The sequence below is a fragment of the Mobula hypostoma genome, chromosome 5 (assembly GCF_963921235.1).
Source record: "Mobula hypostoma chromosome 5, sMobHyp1.1, whole genome shotgun sequence".
In the NCBI taxonomy this organism is placed as follows: Eukaryota; Metazoa; Chordata; class Chondrichthyes; order Myliobatiformes; family Myliobatidae; genus Mobula; species Mobula hypostoma.
Window position 1 is genome coordinate 139812085 of NC_086101.1, and position 19614 is coordinate 139831698.

At 44.4% G+C, this 19614-nt stretch overlaps 1 protein-coding gene across 2 annotated transcripts in view; it reads right to left on the reverse strand.

Annotated features, from left to right (window-relative positions):
* The window catches only part of mamdc2a (MAM domain containing 2a), a 113828-nt gene extending 99056 nt beyond the window's left edge, over positions 1-14772 (reverse strand). The window contains exons 1-2 of one of the 2 annotated variants that reach the window (XM_063049040.1): positions 14038-14770; positions 13774-13887 (exon numbers count right to left, since the gene is read on the reverse strand). In XM_063049040.1, the coding sequence (XP_062905110.1) occupies positions 13774-13887; positions 14038-14068 (145 nt within the window). In that variant the 5' untranslated portion in view covers positions 14069-14770. Of the gene's footprint in view, positions 1-13773; positions 13888-14037 lie in introns of both variants that reach the window. The other variant, XM_063049041.1, reaches the window with a different exon arrangement.
* Positions 14773-19614: the final 4842 nt, after the last annotated feature.

Below are 19614 nucleotides of genomic sequence, written 5' to 3' on the forward strand. Positions count from 1 at the left end.
TCTGAGGTGGGAGTAAAAAGAGAAAAAGCTGAAAACAGTCAGTAGGAAAAGAAAAACAGGACTAACATTTCAGGTTAGAGACCGTCTGTCAAAGATCAGGAAGGGAGACACAAAACAGCCATTCTAAATTTCAGATGAAGTGGGAAAAGGAATGAATAGGACAAAGGGAATATCTCGAGCTGGCTAAGACCATGACTCTATCTTGCTTCAACCCACTTTTCTCCCTAACTTCCCTGAAACTTTAAATAACCTTTTTTTCCATCTCTTTTCCAAAATATTAACTTTGTTTCTCTTATCACAGATGCTGCCTGATCTATTGAGAACTTCCAGTGTTTTCTGTGTTTATTTTCTATTTCAGATTTCCACTATCTTTGGGTTTTGCTTTAATTTTCATTTTGTTTGGATTTTAGGTACAAGAGCCAGTAGACATCTGAAGGCAGCTTATCCCTGGGATAACTTGAAAGAAACCACATTACCAACTTCTGCTCAGAGATCACAGAATAAAGACCTGGAACTTGCTGTCATCAGCAAGAGCAATGATTTCTGCTGACCTGAAGGAATCTATCCACAGATTTATCAAATCTGAGCAGCATTTCCTCCGTTCTGTCATCAGTTCTAGGAGATCGGCTGCAGTCAGTAACAGTGATGTCATCAAGCTGGCTCAACAGCCAATCATATTAAGGAATTCTCCAAGCCGCGAAGAAAAGGGCTTTCTTTGAGCCAAAATATTGGACATTTTTAACTAACATATAATAAAAGTTGAAACAGACATCCAAGTCAAAGTAAAAGATGAAAATGAATCCAAAATAAACCTGATAAAATTCAGTAAAACATTTATTTTTATTGCATTAAAAATTCATCAGAATTAGGAACACCCAAGGGATATGCCTAAAAATATTTTAAGTGGGATCACAAAATTTGCTAAGTTAGATGGGTCACCAAAAACTCACTTTGTCATCATACAAAGTACAGATTTGCAGAGCATTTTAGCAGGGACACAGTGTATGGATATCTGACATTTTTGTCAATTCACTGTTTCCCTTCAGTTCCAGTGGATAAGATTATGAAAGACAAAAGCAAAGCAGGAAGGTGAATCATCAACAGTGATTCCAAGATACACATGTTTAGTCACATACACCCAGAAATGTCAGTTGCACACAATACCAACGGCCAACATTGACGATTTCACCATTGGTAGTATTGTAAGCAAAAGCACAAGAGATTGGAAGTGCTGGAAATGCTGGAAATTTGGAGCAACACACACAAAATGCTGGCAGAACTCAACATCCATGGAGGGAAATGTATAGTTGACATCTCAGGCCAAGACCCTTCAGCAGTACTGCTGAGGGTCTCAGTCCAAAAAGTCGACAGTAGTATTATCAAACCCAGCCATTGTATTAAACACGATGAATTCTGCAGATGCTGGAAATTCAAGCAGCACACATCAAAGTTGCTGGTCGCAGCAGGCCAGGCAGCATCTCTAGGAAGAGGTACAGTCAACGTTTCGGGCCGAGACCCTTCGTCAGGCCCGAAACGTTGACTGTACCTCTTCCTAGAGATGCTGCCTGGCCTGCTGCGTTCACCAGCAACTTTGATGTGTGTTCATTGTATTAAACTGTGATTTTGGCAAGCTGTTACAATTGTTTTTTCAAAACGTTAGATTTAATTGTTAATAAAACATTGAAAAATGTGTATCACAGCTCCCACCAATGGAGCAACAAATTTACACCCCCCAATAGCACATAACAGAAGAAATTCCAATAATAGTGAAGCAGCAAAAAAGAAATGGACACAGTGTTTATCATGATCGATCTTGTCATTCTGTTCTTGCTCTTATAGCCTGTTAAAGTTGACAAACACTTCAAATTTCTTCCCTAGGATCTGCACATGATCTCAGAAAAATCTTTAGCGTGCCAAACCTCAAATGGCCTATTAAAAATTAAATTATATATAAATGGCCATGATGCAATGCAATTAAATCTGAGAATAGATTGGAAGGTTTAAAGGATATGAGTTATACCATTATGAAACATTCCTTTTAAATGTACCACAGATTTTCCATCATTTTGATTACTTTATGCCCAAAGGAAAGTACATATAAAATGACACAACACAAAAACATAACAACAGGTCACCAACCAAGGCAAGAACTACATTGGCCTTTGTCTGTCTAGTATCTGACCATCAGTGAACAGTGGAGTGCTTCACAAGCACAAGGCAGATACAATGCAAATATACCAGTCGTAAAGCACCCGGCACTTCCATGGGCAAGTCATCCATGTAGTCCTGTATGATGCTTTTTCTCAAACTATGGACAATGTACATATCTTAGGCTCATCAACCCTAATGGAGCCCAGGCTGCCAACAGCAACTCACCAGAATCTTCTGTCCTGGGCCAGACTTTCAAGTTGTCCCTAGGTGTAGCCCATCTTCTTGGTGTTGGCTTTCACCACACAACTTATCCTTCCTCTCCAAGGGATGAGGTCTTTGGAACTTCTGTTTGTTGTTTCTGTTGCTCTGGGTTTTTATGGGATGGAATTGCTAGTCCCATGCCCAATCCTCCTCCTATCACAGCTGGGCTTGGGACAGTCTATGGCAGAATTGGATGATGTAGGCGGATAACATAACACCAGGCATCTAGCTCACAAGTAAGAATATCAGCACCACCCGAAGTAAAGAATACCTCTCGACTTGAATTCCATCCTACCATTCTCTGCAGAACTGGTTCACCCTGTCTGCAGTGCATGCCATCCACTCATATACAAAAACAACAAAGATTTCTTCAGCAGCACCCTAACCCCCAATCATTGACTTTGTTTTCACTTGGTTTGGAATCCTCAGAAGTTTTCTCCCTGACAACAAAGCAGGAGCACCCCCATCACCACTTACTCTCTGTCTCCTCCATGTCTGAAGGTTGTGGGTTTTCCTGCTCTAGACACTGGAGAACAAAGGGCTAGGGCTGATATTCCACCGCAGTACTGTAAGCTTTACTGAAGGGTGCAAAGTTATGGTGTGGACCATCAGCTTCCTGAGTCAATTAACTTGCTTCTTACCTTAATTACTGATGGCCATGAGAATGACTTATTATTTAATGACAATATGCAGTTATTTCCTAATCATCCCTAAGAAGCTGGTGGTGGGCTAGTGCACAGTCTATTGCTTCTACTTTCCTGGAGGGAGAGAGGCCCGCAGTACGATGGACGGCGTGCTTCCTTTCAGCTTGATGCTGCACAGTGGAGTCGGAAAATAAAAACACTTGTGGATCCCGTGTGGTCTTAGAGGAAATGAAGGCTGGTGCCAATGTTAGGCACAGCTGTTGCTTTATGGGTAATCCTGTCCCTCCCCCGCCTTGGCTCAGCTTCCCTACTTCACCAACTGAAGCAAGCCGGTTCCAGACATAAACATTTAATTTTAAAAATTCATATGCCTTAGGAAAAATAAATCAATGGGGGAAGTTCGTGGGGGGTGGGGGTGAGTGCCTCACAGTTAGGTATCTTACTTAGTTATTCCTACCTTTACTTCTCCATTTACTTTCTCTCATTATTGTTCTCCCATCTGTGAAACATAAACCAGTACATATACTACAGGGAAATATCCATTCAGCCTAGCTGGCCTACGCTGCTCTGTAAGTTCCAGCCTCCCACTCCTTATTTCCTTAGACTTGTACTCTTTTGTGCCGTGTGTGTATATTTTGTGGAAGCTTTAGCTCATTTAATAACACTCCTATAGCTAGTTCAAGGTTCATTTGTGAATCGTTAGCACTGAGGGAGTCCTGTGCCATTGCAGCTGTCATCTTCCGCACATAATAATAAAACAAGAGACCATGTCTGCTCTGTCATGTAATTGAGAGAGATCCCATTGGATCCAGTTCAAGAGAAGGGGAAGGGAGTCCCTCCCAGTGCTCTGGCCAAATCTTTTCCAATGTAGGTTCTTACATTGTTGCTGGTGAAAGCTTGCTATGCGCAAATTAGCAGCTGGGTTTCCTTGGTTAAACAGTAACTGGACTTCACAAATGTAAAACGGTTCAGGACAATGTGAAAAATGCAACCAGACCAGAATTCCTTCTTGCTTTTTATCTACCTCCCCCTTTAAATACATCTTAGTTCTTCACTCGCTGCGAGAGCCAGTTTCCCTTTCTCACCACTTTTCTCAAAACACTTTCCCTGAATCCCCAGTTGGATTGATTGATTCAAGCAACACACATCAAAGTTGCTGGTGAACGCAGCAGGCCAGGCAGCATCTCTAGGAAGAAGTACAGTTGACGTTTCAGGCCGAGACCCTTCGTCAGGACTAACTGAAGGAAGAGTTAGTAAGAGATTTGAAAGTGGGAGGGGGAGGGGGAGATCCAAAATGATTGATTGATTGATTGATTGATTTCACTATACAGCATGGAACAGGATATCAGTGACCTTCCAGTGTTAATGGATCCTGATTTTGTTTTTTCCCTTTTCACGCATCTACCCAATAAAACACCTCAACTCCTCTATCAGTTTAAAGCAATTTGCCTAATAACCCCACTGCCTGCCCGCACCTTCCCCCCAACAGATGCTTGTGTCAATTACTTCAAATTAATATGGATTGTAATATGGTTAGCAAAGAGAAGATCAGCATAGTCTTAATACATTAAAAGGAAATAATTTTCGCTGAACACCTACGCCCTGTCTGCCAGAGGAAGCAGGATCTCCCAGTGGCCACACATTTTAATTCCACATCCCATTCCCATTCTGATATGTCAATCCAAGGCCTCCTCTACTGTCAAGATGAAGCCACACTCAGGTTGGAGGAACAACACCTTATATTCCGTCTGGGTAGCCTCCAACCTGATGGCATGAACATTGATTTCTCTAACTTCTGCTAATGCCCCTCTTCCCCTTCTTACCCCATCCCTTATTTTATTTATTTATTTATTCATTTATTATTCCCCCTCCCCTTTTCTCTCTCTCTCTCTCTTTCCCTCTCACAATCACTCCTTGCCTGCTCTCCATCTTACTCTGGTCCTCCCCTACCCCTTTCTTTCTCCCATGTCTCCAGCTTTGTTTCCCTTTAGCCAATCAACTTTCCAGTTCTTGGCTCCATCCCTCCCTCTCCTGTCTTCTCCTATCATTTCCGATCTCCCCCTCCCCCTCCCACTTTCAAATCTCTTACTAGCTCTTCTTTCAGTTAGTCCTGACGAAGGGTCTCAGCCCGAAACGTCGACTGTACCTCTTCCTATAGATACTGCCTGGCCTGCTCTGTTCTACCCGCATTTTGTGTGTGCTGTTTATATAAAAGAAAGTTCCAGTTGCAGGGAAGCATTTCAGTTACTGCACAACCGTACACCCGTGCAGCTTAGAGAAAACAGTGGCTGGCGGAGTCCTATTATCACAGAGGGCACACAAATCCCACTCAGTAAGATACAGGCCAAGGGTAAGGTTGTCTGGGCTAGAAGCCAGGAGACAAACCATAGGAAGAGCCTGGCAGGAGGAGGCCACAGAAGGAGTGAGCATCACTGCACAATGTGGCAATGCAGAAGGGTATTTCACATCCTCACAAGAATTGTCAGGGCGATCTGCACACCACTATTCACACCGGCAGTATGCTGATTGCAGCAGGAAAGGATATGGTAAGTGGAGGTCTGGGCTCGTTCAGCAAGATGGAAGTCATCAGAAAAAGGAGGGATGTGGTTAAACACTTATGGCTCTGATGCAGGGATTTGGTTACTCCTGTGCATAATCAGTACTTTCAGGTGAACCTCCAAAGTAACTTGTAAGAGGATTTTTTTTTCTTTTACATAATTTGGACTCTCCCTCCTGATTGGTGCACTATATTGATAACAAGAGAAAGATATATTCTAACATGGAACAGCGAGCGGCAGTCATTAGAACACATGGGCCAACCCTGAGGCTTTCCCACTCAGCGCTAAAGAAAAACAGTCCCACACCCTACAAGAGGGCAATCTGATCCTCCAGAATAACTACATTCCAGGGTTAGGAAAGATGCAAGCCTATGGAAAGTGGAGCTGTAACTCTATTGGCATGCTTGGCAAAATCCTTGGAACACACCCTCGCCATAACTAACATCCTGCTTCTCCTGTCTGCAGTGCCCACAGGAACACAAGAGATTCAGTGGTGAAGAATCCTGCAAAGCACCCTCTCAAAGTCAAACTGACCAATGGTAACCAACAGAAGCTGCATTATGTTCACTGCACCTGGACTGCCCAGAAGTCCAACAGAATTGGCAACTACAATGAGGCTCTCGGCTTCTCTACCAGAAGGAACCTGCACTGATCTGTGACTAGGAGATCCAGGAGCTAATGAACTGCAGACAAAAGGACTTCATGCATTAGATTCACTCAGTGGCCACTTCATTAGGTACACATGCTTATTAATGCAAATATCTAATCAGCCAGTCGTGTGGCAACATGCAGGCATGGTCAAGAAGTCCAGTTGATGCTCAGACCAAACATCAGGATGGGGAAGAAATGTGATCTAGGTGACTGATCTAAATGATTGTTGGTGACAGACTGTGTTGTTTGAGTATCTCAGAAACTGCTGATCTCCTGGGACTTCCTTTCTGCTCTGGTGTTCCTACTCACACTGCCATGCCAGCATCTCAGGACTAGGAGATGAGTGTCATGGTCTGGTCTGTGAAGTCCGCATTCCGGTTCACGGTCCGGTCCGTCTTCCAGCTGTCCTTTGTTTGAATTAATCATAGGCACCTGATTCCCATCTTTGACCTTGCAATATAAGTAGCCTTGGGATTGAGTGTGGGCTGCTGGTTTGTCTTGTCAGTCCCCCTTGGAGCAACCTGCTGATGGAAGGCTAGTGAAACCATTTGTGATCTCTAAACCTGGTTGGAGGACAACTGCTTTATGGAGCCTTGTTGCCACTCATTGGAGTAGTCTTTGTGGTGTGGATTTGGCTGTTTCCTGGGCCAGCTAAGTGGCTGCCAGCCACTCCAAGCTAGGTAGGGATCCAGCTGTTTCTGTAGCCAGCTGAGGTTGCTGGCCGAACTGAGACACGGAGCTTCCCTGGAGCAGAGATGGAACTGTCTGTCGTTCTTTGGTGTTTGTCTCTTCTTGTCCTTGACTCTGTGGGGTAAGCCAGGCTGTTTTGCTGTTGCCCTGCAGGGGGATCTGTCTTGTCTTGTCCTCGCCTCTGTGGGATAAGCCGGGCTGTTTTGCCATTGCCCTGTGGGGTGGACCTGTCTTGTCTTGGCCTTGCCTCTGTTGGATAAGTCTGACAGTTCTGCCGTTACCTGACGGAGAGACCTGTTCCACGTTAGTGTGGAGATGAAGTTGGGTCTGGGCTTGTCGAAGGATAGTCCCAGCTCTATGTTGATGCTCGGTTCCCAGTCTGTCTCTGAGCTCCAAGAACCTAAGCCTCGAAGATCCCGCAGCCAAGCTCAAAGAACCCAAGCCTCGAAGATCCCGCAGCCAAACTCCAAGACCCCAAGCTTCAAGAATCCCAAGCCAAGCTCAAGACCTGAGACCCCAAGCCTTGAGGATCCCAAGCCAAGCTCAAGACCCAAGACCCCAGCCTCAAGCCATGTCATATCCTTGCCTGGTTCTGGGGTCCGAGCCCAAGGCAAGACCCAGGTTCTGGGTCCTTGTCCAGTCTCTGGCTTGGAATCCAAGCTTCGTCTTGTCTCCAAGATCAGGCCTCTAGACCCCAGCCGCATCCTGTCCTGAAGCCATGTCATGCCCTTGCCTGGTTCTGGGGTCCGAGCCCAAGGCAAGACCCAAGTTCTGGGTCCTTGTCCAGTCTCGGGCTTGGAATCCAAGCTTCGTCTTCTCTCCAAGCTCAGGCCTCTAGACCCCAGCCACGTCCTGTCCTGAAGCCATGTCATGCCCTTGCCTGGTTCTGGGGTCCGAGCCCAAGGCAAGACCAAGACCCAGGTTCTGGGTCCTTGTCCAGTCTCTGGCTCTGAGTCCAAGCCTTGTCTCCTAGTCCATGGTTCTTAGTCCTGGTCCCGCTTTCCCTAGCCTAACTCTGCGTTCTTGTCCCTGCTCCTTGCCTGAATCCTGTCACGTCCCTACTCTAGTCAAGTCCTGTTCCTTGTACTTCAGTGTCTGTGTCTTGCATTTGGGTCTGTTCCCAGTGCCCCCTTGTGAAAATGAGATTCACAGGATGCAGTTAAATTGCCTCCTTGTGTTGAGAAAATCAGTGAGGCCAACAACAGAAGGTCTCCATAGTCACATCCTGATCCAACAACGGGTTGTAGGAGTACAGGGCCTTTCTGAGGAATCCATCTCATAGTGTTTGGCATTGGCAGTAGCGTAGTGTCAAACCTTCTGCACTCATATGGACATCTCATCTCATACCTTGTACAAGACCTTGCAAAGCATACAGATGTCTCTGCACTCTCATTGTTGTTTGCAGACTGTCTCAACACTATGCACACTTGTGAGTGACTAATATCCCAGCAGAGCAAAGGATATTATTAAGTAACAAGGCTACTTGCCTCAGTAGGTCAATTAATAAATGTCATTATTCATGAAAGGCTTCAGCTCATGTAAACATAAAGTGACTAACACACTAAAAATGAGTCAATCTTAGCTCGTTTTTGAAATGTCCTTTTCTATAGATTCCAATGTGCGGTCTAGGCCGACATTCCTAGTGTACATGAGGGTGCTCTTCATTGACTATAGCTCAGCATTCAACACTTTCATCCCCTTGAAACTAATCGCTAAGCTCCAAGACCTAGGCCTTGATACCTATCTGTGCAACTGGAGTCCTGATCTCCTCACTTGCAGACCTTAGTCTGTACAGATGGCACATCTCCTCCACGATCATCATCAGCACAGGTGCACCACAAGGCTGTGTGCTTAGTCCTTACTCTACACCTACGATTGTGTGACTAAGTACAACTCCAATGCCATATTTATAGTCATAGTATAGTCATAGTCATACTTTATTGATCCCGGGGGAAATTGGTTTTTGTTACAGTTGCACCATTATTAATAAATAGTAATAGAAATACTACTATTAGTAAATAGTAATAGTCATGGAAATAATAGCTAGTAATAGCATCGTAATAGAAAAATAGCAATAAATAGTTAAATAGTAATATGTAAATTATGCCAGTAAATTATGAAATAAGTCCAGGACCAGCCTATTGGCTCAGGGTGTCTGGCCCTCCAAGGGAGGAGTTGTAAAGTTTGATGGCCACAGGCAGGAATGACTTCCTATGATGCTCTGTGCTGCATCTCGGAGGAATGAGTCTCTGGCTGAATGTACTCCTGTGCCCACCCAGTACATTATGTAGTGGATGGGAGACATTGACCAAGATGGCATGCAACTTAGACAGCATCCTCTTTTCAGACACCACCGTGAGAGAGTCCAGTTCCATCCCCACAACATCACTGGCCTTATTAGGGGTTCGGAGTTGGAAAGGTTCAGTAACTTGAAATTCCTTGGTGTTACCATGTCAGAGGAACTGTCATTACAAAGAAGGCAAGACATTGCCTCTACTTTCTTCGAAGATTGCATAGATTTGGAATGTCATCTAAAACTTTGACAAACTTCTATAGATGCACAGTGGAGAATATCCTAACTGGTTGCATCATGGCCTGGTATGGAAATATGACCAGGTTTGGAAAAGTCTACAAAATTCGTGGATACAGCCAGTCCATCAGAGGAAATGCCTACCCCATCACTGAGCACATTTAAAAGGAGTGCTACCATGAGAAAGTATCATCGTTCATCAAAGACCAATACCGCCCCCCCCACACCCCTGCATCATCCAGGCCAGGCTCTTATTTCATTCCTACTATTGGGCAGGATGTACCACACTGCCAGGTTCATAAACTGTTAGTAGCCTGCACCCATCAGGCTCCTGAATCAGAGTGGATAACTTCTCTCACTTCAACAATTAGCTGTCTCCATAACCTACAGACTCACTTTCAAGGACCCTACAATGCATGTTCTCAGTATTATTTATTTACTTCCTTTTATTTATTACTTGCACAATTTGCCTTCTTCTGAACATTGTTGTCTGTCTTTGTTTATGCATAGTTTTTCATAAATGTATTGTATTTTTTGTATTTTTATTGAAATACAGCACAGAATAGGCCCTTCTGACCATTCGAGCCACACCGCACTGCCCAGGAATCCTTGGATTTAATCCTAGCCTAACCACAGGACAATTTACAATGCCAATTAGCCTACCAACCGGTACATTTTTGTTCTTTAATTTCCTGTAAATACCTGCCAGAAAATGAATCTCAAGGTATTATATAGAGACATATACATACTTTGATAATAAACTTATGTCAAACTTTAGTATTGAGAAGGTTCTACATTATCAAAGAGGGTTATCCTCAAGAATTTAAACATCTGATTTTGTAGGGGCACACCAAAGACACATAATAAACACATACATGCATAATGTCTTTAAAGTGTTCAATGATTAATTCAGGGGCCAGGCACCATTCTGTACTGGCACTCCCTGTGACAGACCAGCTGTTTGAGGGCCAACATTTTACTGTGGTATTAAATTGAGATGGTTTGATCTCTGAGGAATGTTTCATTTACACATGAATGTGGACCCTACACTTACTATGGATGCTGGTAAAGAAAGACTTAGGAGAGAAGTTTCACACAATCCTTGGATCTGGACAATGCAGGCAGACCCAAAATACAATTAGTTTTCTTTTCTCTAGTCTCTCTCTAGAAATCAGTGAGTTCTTCCAGTCACAGACCAGAGGAAATCTCCCTTCAATATTTTTAAAAATTTCTTTCCACCTTTGTCGAGTCTCTCAGCAATAACCACTTTGTCTGTCTTTCATGTGCGTGTGGAGAATACCTTCCACCCGGTGGTGACACGCTCACATCTACGGCACTGAAGAAGTGCTGTGCTGTTACACTGAAAACTCATCTGCCTCTCTTATGAATATGAAAGATCCCACAAACTCTGTCTGAAGAGCAGGAGACATTCTGTTCTCTCTAGTCTCCTGGCAGGTATTAATGTCTTATCGCAAAGCACATTGTCTACTCAACTGAATCAATGTTGTTCGTGGAATCTTGCTCTGCACATACTCCTGTGTCTTAACAGAGACTGCCCCTCAAGAATAATACCTCATTAGCTTTGAAATGTTTCAGGGATCTTAAGTTTGTAAAACATATCGACATTCTTTAAATATTACCCAGTATTGTTACAATCTACTCTTTTACATGATCAGTTTGCTCTGTCTTTGATGTTTCCTTGGTGTCTAATTGGAATTTCATGTAAGTCATTGTACTCAGGGACAAATGCTTCAGCCTATCCATGCTTCAAAGAGTTTTCAGCTCCAGCATGCATTTTTCATCCATCACTTCAGAGAGTTTGCACAAGCAAACATTGTCAAATATAACAAATATAGTTCATGGAAGTCACAAAAACCTGTTGTCAAGTTGTTTCAAAGTTCTGAAGTTTCACTTATTGTGCCACAGGGCAAGAAAAACTAAGCAGAGATTTGGCAATATGGTTCAAAGTTGTCATGGGGGTTTCAATAGAAGAAGAAATTGAAGAAAGTTGATTAAGTTGACATGAATTAAAAGTAATGGGGCAAAGAACAGGGGAACATTAAAAACATAATTTAAACATTCAAAAAATATTTTAAAAGTAATCAGATGATCCTTAGAGAGTCACCATTTACAAACATGGATCCAGGAATGGCAAGTGGGATTAGTCAAATCTATTTTTGGCTAGTATGGGTAAGAATGGTCTCTTGTATTGATAGCTTTTCCAAAGGAACAAGCTTGATCCTGCCTGGCAGGGCAGTGAATTCAGATTCAATAGCTTTCAAAAAGGACCTGGAAAAAAATTAGGGGCAAGGAAAAGGAACAAGGTCGTGGAACCATAGAAAGCTCTTACAAAGAAATGGTATAGGTACAATGGGCCAAATGGCCTCCTGCTATGTTAGATCAGTCCATGACTGAGACAAACAACATTTCACAGTTGTTTCTGAGGTGGTTGGAGGTATGACACATAATGATCACGTTACTGTGCACACATAAGCCAGAGCTATGACTTCAAATCCCACAATGACAGCTGCGGAATTTGTATAATGAATCAATTCAAGAATAAAATGCCAGGATTAGCAATAGTAACCACAAATTACTGAACTATTATAAAAGCTTATCTAGTTCGCTGATGTATGATGGGGAGAAATTCCTAAATACCTATTTCTGATCTGGCCTTAGTACAACTCCATGTCTATAGCAATGTAGTTGACCCTAAACTATCCAGTGAAATGGCCAGGTAAATAACTCGGCTCCTAGGGTGAGGGGCAGGGGGGTGGTTTTAGGAGTGGGCAATCTTATGAATAAATCTGGCTGAGGCGTTTTTCTGTGCTAACCCAAAGATCTGCAAGTCTTAAAAAACTTAATTTATTATTATTTTTTTTAGTTAAGGTGCAGTATACCGTTGAAAACACCGACATGAGATAAGGTGGAAGTATCCGGATTACTGTATACAACTGTCTGCGTAAAGAAGGCTGGATTTGTAGCAATCTTTGAAATATCTGGCTCACTCCAAGAAGTTGGCAATGCACTAGGATATGTAAAATAGAAACAGAAAATGCTGGAACCACTCAGCAGGACAGGCAGTGTTTGCGAAGAAAAAAAAGAAGTAATCGTTTCACTTTAAAGACCCTTCATCCGAACTGGTTAAGGGGGAAAGGTTAAGCCGAAGCCTTCTGATGGATGCTGCCTGACCTGCTGAGTATTTCCAGATTTGTCTGCTCTTATTTCACATTTTCAACATCTGCAGCTCTTTGGATTTTCAAAAATCAGACCCAACACTAGTGGTGACATTTCTCATCTTCATGAAACTGCTTTCCAATACCGCATACCTAGCAACAGCGACGAGAACTTCGCAGGAAATATTCTTCTACTTTAAAAGTATTTTAATGCAGCCAAACCTCTTTAGGTGCGTCTCGGGGACAATGATCAAATACAATCTTACACCATGTCATATCAGACTAGACGCTCAAAAGATTCCAGAAAGATGAAGGAGAAGAGTGAAGAGGCAGGAGAGGTGGAGGTGAACAGTTCCAAAGGCTTTAGGGCTTTGACCGTTGAAGGCGTAGCTATCAGCACTGGGTAACTAAAATCGGGATAATTAAATGTCAGAACTGGAGATCGCGTCGAGTTTTAAGGGTGGAAGGGTTCACACTGGTACGAGATCACATGGGATTGAAAACAAGGTTGAGAATTTGCGAAGTCCATCAACGTTCCAAAAATACAGTTACCATGGTAGCGGGCGCACTCAAATGCAATTCCTTGTCTGTATCTATAAATACATAAGTTCACGGGTGTGGTGTGTACGGGAGGCGCTCAGTTATACCTGCAAAATCTGTACCTGAAGCTGTTCTGTAAATGTCTCTCTTACAGGATGTTCGTGCTGTGCTACTGCAAAAAAACACCCGTGGCTAACATGTACTTTTTACAAAATGGTATCTCAGAATAGCACTAGATTGGACAGACAGAGCTTTGAAAAGTTTAACTCTTCAGGGTAACAACAGTTCTCAATACTCTTCATTATTGTAGCAATTTATGATCCGAGCGTGCTCTGGTATCTCTAACGCATATCTTACCCTCTTAACCTCACGCTTTATTTATTTCTCAAGTCCAAAATTCCATAATAGGATTGTACGGAATGTGGCGAGCTGATGCACAGTCGCCCCCCCCCAAAAAAGTCGACAATTCTTCCCCCAACCCCCACCTCCAGATGCTGTTCGACCTGCAGAGTTCCTGCACAGCATTTGCATGGAAATTAAACAATCAGCATTTGCTTTCGCGCAGTATATACCTTGTAAGTTCACCATCCAGGGTCCAAAGAGGGGCTCTGGTTCATAGCCACACATATCTCTCTCGAAATTGCACGACCCGTTACTCCCCTGGACGACGGTTGCAAACTGCAGGACTTCGTGCATGTAAATAGATAAAAAGAGAGCGTAAATTCAAAATGCATCGAAATAAATGCTTACTTCTTACCTCTGGATGAAAATATTTTTGCTTCAGCTTTCTTGAACAGGTGCACCATATCTGGACGTATAAATGCATCAGTATTTACCGTGTAGTATTAAGAAGAAATAAAACGTCATGGCGCAGAGTTAAGTTCCACTGTGAAGATTGTGCATGGAATGAGTTCTTCAACTTTCTTTAAACTGTGGGTCACCCAGCAATGTCCTCATATAATATAGCGTGTGTAGAGCGGCGAGACGTTTTGTTGCAGATTCAGCAGTGTTGGTATTCCAGGGGGAGGAGAAAAGGAGCTAAGGGAGGGGGGCGGATTGGGGGGAGTATAACGAATTTCAGATTCACAGGGATACACCTACCAAGAAAGGCTGCTATGTGAAGCTATTCGTGAGTGCGGAGGCAGACCGAATGCTGTGCTTTGGAAAAAATGACTACACTCATCTTTCATGCAAAGTTTGCTTCCCTCGCCATCCTTGCCCACCGCTCTTGTGAAGTCATTTTAGCTAGCCATGATCGCAAAGATGTATATGTTCCTTGAAATTCGGTTGCTTGATTTAGCAAGACTATTCCACGCGACCCAGAACAGTTATTGCTGTTGTCAGAGGAGAGAGTGGGAATGGGGGCAGGGTCAAATATGGACTAAGTCTGCCAGTGTTAGTTTTCCGAGCAAGTCCTGCTTTTTCTAAGGAGTTGCCCGAAAAAAAAATGAAAAGCCTGTATGCATTTAATGTTTTAAGAACCATTTATCAGCCGCCAATGAAGGAACTCGGGTTCACGCTACAGTTCTGTCAAGGACAGATGTTGATGTCTGCTCGCCAAGTGTCTGGGAGCTGCTGCTTCAATCCCATATCAGGCTGTAAGACGCTGTCAGGGCAACAACGGGGGATCAGTCCAAATTGAGGCCAACACGGTGAAGTAACCGCAAGGCAGGAATTGGGGAGGAAAGTGATTTGGATTGCTGGCGCTAAATGCGTGCGAGCCCATTGGCTACCACAACTCGCTACGTCACAACTTCACCTTCACTGCCGTGCTGAACGGGCAGCAGTCGGTCCCGTCAACCCGGGGCGGCTGCGGCGGAGCTCTCGCTCTTGCTTCAGCTGCAAGAGCCGGCGTCGTTGTCACAGAATGATGGCGGGGGTGCTTTGCATCAAACTTCATCACAGAGAGGTTTGCTGCCAGTGTCAGGGTGAATAGAAGGTGATCGATAAGTGGGGTTGGATAAAATTAGTTAAAGCACGGGAGCCAACAATGTTCAACATGTGGCGAGAATGAAGTGAGGTGATGTAAATGAGGGGGAGGGCTGGCGGGGTGGTGATGCCCTATCAAGAGAGGTTTGACAGTTTGTTTTATATTCCTTGGGGTTCAGAAAGATGAGAGGTGGTCTTATACAAACATGAAAGAGCGAGTTGTGTGAGGTGTCTTCACGAATGGGAGTGTCAGGAACATGGGAGTATTGTAATCTAAAAGGGGGAGAGAGAAGACAGTCAATTAAAACTGAGGTGTGCAGAAATTTCTTCTCTCAGAGGGTGGTGGTTTTTTGGAAGGAGGGAGATTAAAAATCTGTCTGAGAGGTGCCACAACAACAACCTCTCATTCAATGTCTGCAAGACCAAAGAGCTGATTATTAACTTCAGGGAGAGGGAAATGGGGATCCATGAGCCAGTTCTCATCTGGAGAAATCAGAGGTGGTCAGCAACCTTAAATTCTTTGGTGTTATAATGTTCTTATGATGGGGCAAGCTAGAAAACCTGGTGGCACAAAACTTGTATTTTCTTGTGTGTATTTTTATTTTATTTAGATATACAGCATATAATGGCCCATCAGCTCAATGAGTCACACTGCCCAACAACCCACTTACTGTATTTAACACTAACCTAATCACGGGACAATTTACAATGAGCAATTAACCTACTAACCAGTATGTTTTTGTTTGTGGGAGGAATCAAGAGCACCCAGAGAAATCCACGCGGTCAAAGGGAGGGCATACAAATTCCTTACAGACAATGGCAGGAATTGAACCCTGGTTACTGGCGCTGTAAAGTGACGTTCTGACTGCTACACTACCATGTCACCCCACGGTTTGTGTTAGCATGGACTCGGAAGCCCTGGTTCTACTGTGTATCTCGATAATAGGTCCATATGAGATCCATTTTAAGTTCCTGGAGGAACATTAATCACAGTCTTCCAATGTTCTTCAGCTGTGTACATGGTGAAGGGGGGCCAAGAAACTAAATGTAATGAGAAGTTAGCTTGGCAACTGCATGCTATTCAATTAACATTAGTGCCAGAGAAATATATTACCATGGAACATAATTAATTGGTGCTTGAAAAGACATAGATAAACAAATTAAAGGCATCATAGATTTATTAGAGCCAGATCACTTTTGATTACCCTGATTGAGTTTCTGATGAAGCAATACAGAGTTCCAATGACGAAGATGCTAGAAAACTGGAAATACGAGGGGTGATTGATAAGTTCTTGGCCTAAGGTAGAAGGAGTCAATTTTAGAAAACCTAGCACATTTATTTTTCAACACAGTCCCCTCCTACATTTACACTCTTAGTCCAGCAGTCGTGCAGCATACAGATCCCTTCTTTGTAGAAGTCGGCATCTTGGACCTCCAGAAGTGGTCCACAGCAGGGGTGATTGATAAATTCGTGGCCTAACGTAGAAGGAGATGGGTTATTAACTTCAAATATCCTGCATAATCACTCAAAGAGTTGAACTGCACGTGCATATAACGAGAGCTGTACAACTCATCTCCTTCTACCTTAGGCCACGAACATATCAATGGTCAAGGGTCGAAACACTCTGTGAAGGTTGGGACACCACCTGATGACATCTGCTTCTGGCTGAAGGCTACAGTTACCTTATAAGGTATCTGGAGAATGCACCATAACAGGTGTATGTAACAAGTAATCTCTGGTTTGTACCCGTGGCTTCCAGGAAAGACTGGATGGCAACTGAGGAAGGTCGGTGACGCTGGAGAGACAGCTGACCTCCAGGAAAGACTGGCACAGACTCACAAGGCTAGCAATCTTGTGGGCAGCACTCGCAAGAGGGCACCACTCAAGCTACAATTGAACATGAAGAGCAATACCCCCAGAGTCTCCCGAGAGGGGGGGAGGATGAGAGACTCAACGGGACAGTCATACCGGAAACGGCCAGGACAGGAAACATGACTACAAGGAAGCCAAAGCAAACAACACTGACCGGAGAGGAATTCCCGGTAAGGTGTCATTGCGGGAAAGTCTGCAAAAACATCAGAGGGCTCAAGATACACCAGAGCAGGTCTAGATGTGGATCAATGGTGACCCAAGTGCAGCGCACGGACTTAGTGTCCAGTGAGATGAAGGAGAATTCCAGCCAGGAAGCACCCCACAGAGCTGAAAATCTCTCTGCACTTGGGTCGCCTCAGCACCAAACAACAGACCAAGTGAGTTCCTCTTCAGCTCCCCCAATCCATTCGTCAAGGAAAGACAGGATCAAATGGCCTAGGTCATCAGACAACGTCACCTGGATGCAGTTTGATGATGATCTAGACGGCATCCTGGAAGTTGCCTTAGCAGGTCCAGTACACAGAAAGATCGACTCACTCACACCCATAGTGTACAATCTAGCTAAGGAACGATTTGGACCAATGGAGCGGAGAAGCCAGCCCATGTTACTGCAGCAACCGAATAGGAGGGGAACGGAGATTCGTCGCTTGAGAGGCGAATTAAAGGCGCTCAACAAGAGGTTTAAGACCAGCTCACTGGCTGAAAAAGAAGATATCAAGGACTTAACCAGTATGCTGCAGGAAAAGCTGTGAAAACTCCGGAGGGTGGAACATCTGTGACAGCAAAGAAGGAAGAAAGAGAAAAGGTGAGCGCAGTTTGTGAGGTCCATTCAGCTTCACCAGAACTCTTCTTGGCCAACAAAAATGTGGTATACTGTCCAGCTCGAAGCCAGAGGTAGAGGAGTTCCTGCGGGAGGAACACAGCGACCCATGGGGGGGGTCAGGGACTAGGAACCAATCTGGCTGTCCGTAGACCGGAAAAACCATCAGCTGAGCTGAATGTGAAGGAGCCCACATGGCAGGAAATCCAGGACATCATCCGGGAAGCTAAAGCATCAGCTGCCCCAGTCCCAAGCGGCATACCTTATAAGGTGTATAAGAAATGCCCAAAGCTTCTTCGGAGGCTGTGGAAGGTCATGAGAAAGATCTGGGCCAAAGGTACTATTCCATCAAGTTGGAAATTAACAGAGGGATGCTTTATTCCAAAGGAAGAGGATTCTTCCACAATTTCTCTCCTGGATGTGGAATGTAAGATTTCCTTTTCTGTGCTCGCAAGAAGGCTGACTTCTTACATGACGCAGAACCGCTATATCAACACATCCATCCAGAAAGGCGGTATTCCAGGCTTTTCGGGGTGTCTGGAACACACCTCAATGATTAGCCATTTGATCTGTGAGGCCAAGCAGAAAAAAGGTGACCTAACAGTTGTCTGGTTAGACCTCGCGAATGCCTATGGGTCTATTCCACATGACCTCATCCTAGAAGGACTTGACCACTATTACATTCCAGTGGCTATTCGAGACATGATCACCAGCTACATAGGAGGATTCAAACTCAGATTTACATCAGCTTATTTCACAACTAGTTGGCAGGACCTCCAGAAGAGGATTCCAAACAGGGTGCACCATCTCCCCCATCCTATTTATTATGGGAATGAACCTCCTATTATCAGCAGTGGCCCGACACTGGAGTCGGGCATTGTTCAGCCGGCTCTACAAGGGTTCATGGATGACATCACTATAACAACTGTGTCACATGTCCATGCAAGATGGGTATTGGAAACCCTGGACAATGTAGCCACTTGGGCGAGGATGTCCTTCAAGGAAAAGAAGTCCAGGTGTTTGGTGATCAGAAAGGGCAAAGTTGCCAGCAAGTTTAGCCTCCAAGTTCACGGTGAAGTCATCCCTTCCATCGAAGATAACCTGACAAAATGCTTGGGGAAGTGGTTTAATGTGTCACTGACAGATGGGGCCAATGTCACCAATGCTGTGAAGCAGACAGACGAATGGCTGAAGAAGATCGACAAATCCGGACTTCCGGGTAAATTCAAGACCTGGCTGTACCAATACGGCCTTCTGCCCAGGCTTCTTTGGCTCTTCACACTTTATGAGTTCCTCATGACTGCCGTAGAGGGCATCGAGAGGAAAACCAACAAAAGCACCTGTGGAGGTGGTTGGGAGTTCCCCCAAGCTTCTCTTCAGTGGGCCTCTATATTTGATCTGGGCAGCTGCAGCTTCCCCTGTCATCTGTTGTGGAGGAATTCAAGGTGGCAAAATGCAGAGCCTTATTAAGCTTGAGAGATTCCAGTGATGTCTTGGTAAAGCAAGCAGGCATTACAACCAGATCTGGGCGCAAGTGGGCAGCCAACGCAGCTGTGGAGGAGGCAGTGTGTTCTCTGAAGCTGCGAGATATCATCGGCAACTCCTGCGTCGGGCGGCAAGGCCTCGGCTCAGTTCACTTCCAGCAGTGGGGAAGTGCAAGCATAAGGAATAGGCGAGACATGGTACAGGCAGAAGTACGGATCCATGAGGAAGAGAAGCAGATGTCAAAGGCAGTGGAACAAGGGTCCCAGGGTGCCTGGACAAAATGGGGTCTGCCCAAGCGCAAGATCT